Source organism: Quercus robur, chromosome 2, assembly GCF_932294415.1.
Source record: "Quercus robur chromosome 2, dhQueRobu3.1, whole genome shotgun sequence".
In the NCBI taxonomy this organism is placed as follows: domain Eukaryota; kingdom Viridiplantae; phylum Streptophyta; class Magnoliopsida; order Fagales; family Fagaceae; genus Quercus; species Quercus robur.
In genome coordinates this window covers 49,667,128-49,670,164 of record NC_065535.1, presented here as the reverse complement: position 1 = coordinate 49,670,164, position 3,037 = coordinate 49,667,128, and the positions used below count along the sequence as shown (strand labels likewise).

General features: G+C 43.8%; 1 protein-coding gene across 1 annotated transcript; it reads right to left on the bottom strand.

Moving 5' to 3' along the window:
- Positions 1 to 627: 627 nt before the first annotated feature.
- On the bottom strand, positions 628 to 1,236 carry LOC126699984 (uncharacterized mitochondrial protein AtMg00310-like). Its single transcript, XM_050397968.1, has one exon. It carries the CDS (start codon positions 1,234 to 1,236, stop codon positions 628 to 630), a length of 609 nt encoding a protein of 202 aa, XP_050253925.1.
- Between the last annotated feature and the right edge of the window lie 1,801 nt (positions 1,237 to 3,037).

Below are 3,037 nucleotides of genomic sequence, written 5' to 3'. Positions count from 1 at the left end.
GCTCATCTACTAGACTCTCTGCACCGTTCAAGATAGTCCTTGGGTGGGTTTGTTTATGTTCAAAATAGACCTTATTTCGGACGTTCCAAATAGACCATGCCACTGTAGCCCAACGTTCAAGGTCACGTTGATCTAAGCTTTGCACCATGAACCGAACAGTAGGAAGAAATCCCGAGCCTCATTGTTGCACTTCTGAATCTTTCCCTTTACCAATGCCCAGACATTCCTGGCAGGCGGACACTCCCACAAAATATGCCCCGTGGTCTCAGGTTTCTACTTACACAAACCACAAACCACCTCAACGTGAACCTTCCTTCTATGCAGATTGGCCCGAGTAGGTAAGCAGTCCGAGCACGCCCTCCAAATGAAATTTCTGACTTTTGGGGGAACATTCAAAGTCCAGATTTTCTTCCAGGTTGACTTGTCTGACCTAGCCTTGGAATGCTCCACTACCTGCTTTTGCTTTAGTTGAAGTGCAACATGGTAGGCGGTCTTTACTGAGAAGGTCCTTGCCTTATTCTCCATCCAAATGAGGGAGTCCCGAGCTTGGAGATTGTTGAGAGGGAGAGCTAGAATCTCAGTCCGGGTTCTAGCCGTGAACAATGCGTGAATCTTGCCTCTGTCCCACTATCTTGTGTCCTCATCTATCAAATCACTAACTTTCAACTCAGGAGCGGGTTCACCGTTGAAAATAGGGACATGGGACAGCCATTTGTGCGTAGTGACACCAATATGCTTTCCGTCTCCAATTTTCCATCTTGATCCCGCAATGATCACCTCCCGAGCAGTTAGAAGACTCTGCCATACGAAAGAAGGATTGTGTCCCAGCTGGGCCTCCAAGAATGTGCAGTTAGGGTAATAACGTGCTTTGTACACTCGATAAAACAAAGACTGAGTGCCCTGAAGCAGACGCCATGCTTGCTTGGCCAACATTGCAAGATTAAAAGCGTCGATGTCCCGAAAACCCATACCTCCTCTATTCTTGTCCGTACACAACTTTTGCCAGCTCACCCAATGGATCTTTCTCTCATCATATTTCTGTCCCCACCAATAATTGGCCAAGGTCGAGTTGATAGCGTCACACATTGCTTTTAGAAGCCTGAATAAGCTCATGGAGTAAGTCGGTATGGACTGTGCAACTGTCTTTATAAGTATTTCTCGACCAGCCTTGGAGATGAATTTCTCCTTCCATCCTAACACTCTCTTAGCAACTCGCTCTTGGATCTCTCTAAACATGGTTGTCTTAGCTCTACCCCCTACCATCGGCAAGCCCAAATACTTCTCGCAATCCGTATGATTCTGGCTCCAAGCAAACTTCTGATCATATCCCGAGTGTCATGTTTGGTGTTTCGGCTAAAAAAGAGGGACGTTTTCTGTCGGTTAATGGCCTGTCCAGAAGCTGATTCATATTGAGCTAAGATGTTGAGCAACACTTGGCACTCTTGGACCGTTGCTTGACAGAATAGTAGATTGTCATCGGCAAAGAGCAAATGTGAGATGTGCACTCCATGCTGACAAGATACAACCCCTGTACGAGACCGATTTGCTTCCGCCCTTCGGAGCATTGCAGACAAACCTTCGGCACAAAGCAGGAACAAATATGGCGAGAGAGGATCGCCTTGCTTGATTCCACGAAAGGGTTGGACCAAACCACGAGGCTTTCCATTGATGAGGATTGAGTAAGAAGCAGTGTAAACCGTTTCCATAGCCAGCCGTATCCAGGTATCATCAAACCCAAGTTTGCTCATCATATTCCGAAAAAACAACCACTCAACCCGATCGTAAGCTTTGCTAATATCCAACTTCACCGCCATCTGACCTCTCTTTCCCTTCCTCTTATTTCTCATCTTGTGTAACAACTCAAACGCTACAGTGGTATTATCAGTGATCAAGCAATTAGGAACAAAGGCACTTTGAGCATTGGAAATAATATTAGGCAATATTAATTTAAAGCGGTTAGCCAAAACTTTAGAGAATAAGCGTGATACCACATTGCCTAAGCTGATAGGGCGATAATCTGAGATGTATTGGGGCTCATTCTTCTTGGGGATAAGAATAATGTGGGTATAGTTCATCTTGTGCAAGAGGTGGCCCGAGTTCAAAACAGAAAGAACAGCTCTAACCACATCATTCCCTACAATATGCCAGTATTTTTGAAAGAAGAATGGGGACATACCATCAGGGCCCAGTGACTTGGATGGGTGCATTTGGAACAAAGCTCGTTTTATTTCCTCTGGTGTGTAAGGTTGTAGCAGTTGTTGGTTCATGTCAGGGGTTACTAGTCTTTCCACTGGGTCCAGAATAGTCTCCATATTACTTGGATGTGCTGAGGTAAACAAGGCTTGAAAGTACTGCTCTGCTGCATTTGCAATACCATCATCCATGTTGCACCACTCATCATCAGCATTAAATATCCCTGCTATGTGATTTTTTCGTCGTCATTGACTTGCCCGTTGGTGAAAGAATTTGGTGTTCTTATCACCAGCCGGAAGCCAAATGGACCATGAACGTTGTCTCCACGCCAAAATTGATTAATTTAAGAGTTAATTAATTTCATCAAATTAGTTTGGACTTCAATGACTAAGCTTGAGGTCCAAGGAAGTCTGAAATACTATAGGTGAAAATTTCAAAGGAAATTAGAGCATTAAAGAGAATTGGAGAGAATCAAACTGAAAAGGAAAAGATCCGGGAAGGACTTGGACCAAGTGCCGATCAGCACATGGACCAAAACCCGCATATTCACTTTCTTTTTTGGCCCAGCTTGCTCCCCACTCAAGCCAGACATTGCCCTCGAAATTTTTCACTCAGTCTTTAAATAGATATTTCATCTATCTATGTCACTTTTTATGGTTAAGGATGAGATCGGAAGTTTAAGGCATTTAACTGTGGACAATGACATAACATTCAACTAGCTTCCCCATCAATAAATAATAACCCCTTTTACCTTGGTTTCCACACACACACACACTAGCAACTATAATATTAAATTCTTCCTCTAATCTTCTCTGCCAACTTTAGAAGTCATTAAAATATGTCT